The sequence below is a fragment of the Bison bison genome, unplaced genomic scaffold (genome assembly GCF_000754665.1).
Source record: "Bison bison bison isolate TAMUID 2011002044 unplaced genomic scaffold, Bison_UMD1.0 scf7180017864371, whole genome shotgun sequence".
NCBI lineage: Eukaryota > Metazoa > Chordata > Mammalia > Artiodactyla > Bovidae > Bison > Bison bison.
In genome coordinates, this window is record NW_011494943.1 from 6,704,427 (window position 1) to 6,705,331 (window position 905).

The 905-nt window shown below is 72.2% G+C and overlaps 1 protein-coding gene across 1 annotated transcript in view; it reads left to right on the forward strand.

The window, feature by feature from the left end:
- The first annotated feature begins 191 nt into the window (after nt 1-191).
- SLC9A3R1 (solute carrier family 9, subfamily A (NHE3, cation proton antiporter 3), member 3 regulator 1) overlaps nt 192-905 on the forward strand; it is a 17,297-nt gene continuing 16,583 nt past the window's right edge. The window contains exon 1 of the mRNA XM_010856129.1: nt 192-901. Within this exon, the coding sequence (XP_010854431.1) occupies nt 452-901 (450 nt within the window). The 5' untranslated portion in view covers nt 192-451. The remainder of the gene's footprint in view (nt 902-905) is intronic.

A 905-nucleotide genomic window follows, 5' to 3' on the forward strand; every position in this document is an offset into this window, starting at 1 on the left:
AGTAACAAACACTTCCACTTCCTGAGCGCTCTTTCTTCTCCCGCCGCGGGGCGCCGAGCGGTGCCCAGGGCCCCGCCCCCGAGTGTTCCCATTGGCCAGCGTCCTTCACCCGGCCAGAGCGCCTCCCGGGAAAGACCTCTGATTGGCCTGCGGCGGTCCACACCCTCCGCGCGGCCCCGCCCCCGGGGTATGCGGCCCTGGCGGTTTCTGGAACGCTCAGTCGCCGCGCGGGGCGGGGATCGGTGTTTGAGCCCCGGCTTCGGCTCCTCGCTGTTCGCCGCCGCGGCTCCCGGGACACCTGCTCGCTTGTTGGCCCGTCCGGCCTCGCTGGGCTGCCCTGCCGCTCTCGCCCTCGTCTCCCGGCCCGCAGGGTGGGACACGGAGCTGGACCGGCCCGTCTCCGGACCCCGACCGGACACCGCTGAGCGCCACTGAGCCGTTGCCAGGCGAGATGAGCGCGGACGCGGGGGCCGGGGCACCACTGCCCCGGCTCTGCTGCCTGGAGAAGGGTCCGAACGGCTACGGCTTCCACCTGCACGGGGAAAAGGGCAAGGTAGGCCAGTACATCCGGCTGGTGGAGCCCGGCTCGCCGGCCGAGAAGTCAGGACTGCTGGCCGGAGACCGGCTAGTGGAGGTGAACGGCGAGAACGTAGAGAAGGAGACCCACCAGCAGGTGGTGAACCGCATCCGTGCCGCCCTCAACTCCGTGCGCCTGCTGGTGGTCGACCCGGAGACCGACGAGCGGCTGCAGAAGTTGGGCGTCCAGGTCCGGGAGGAGATGCTGCGTGCCCAGGAAGGGCCCGGGCAGGCCGAACCGCCGGCCGCCGCCGCCGAGGAGCGAGGGGCTGGCGGAGAAATGAGCCGCCGGCCGCCGCGCCAGAGCCTCGCGAGGCCGAGCAGAGCCC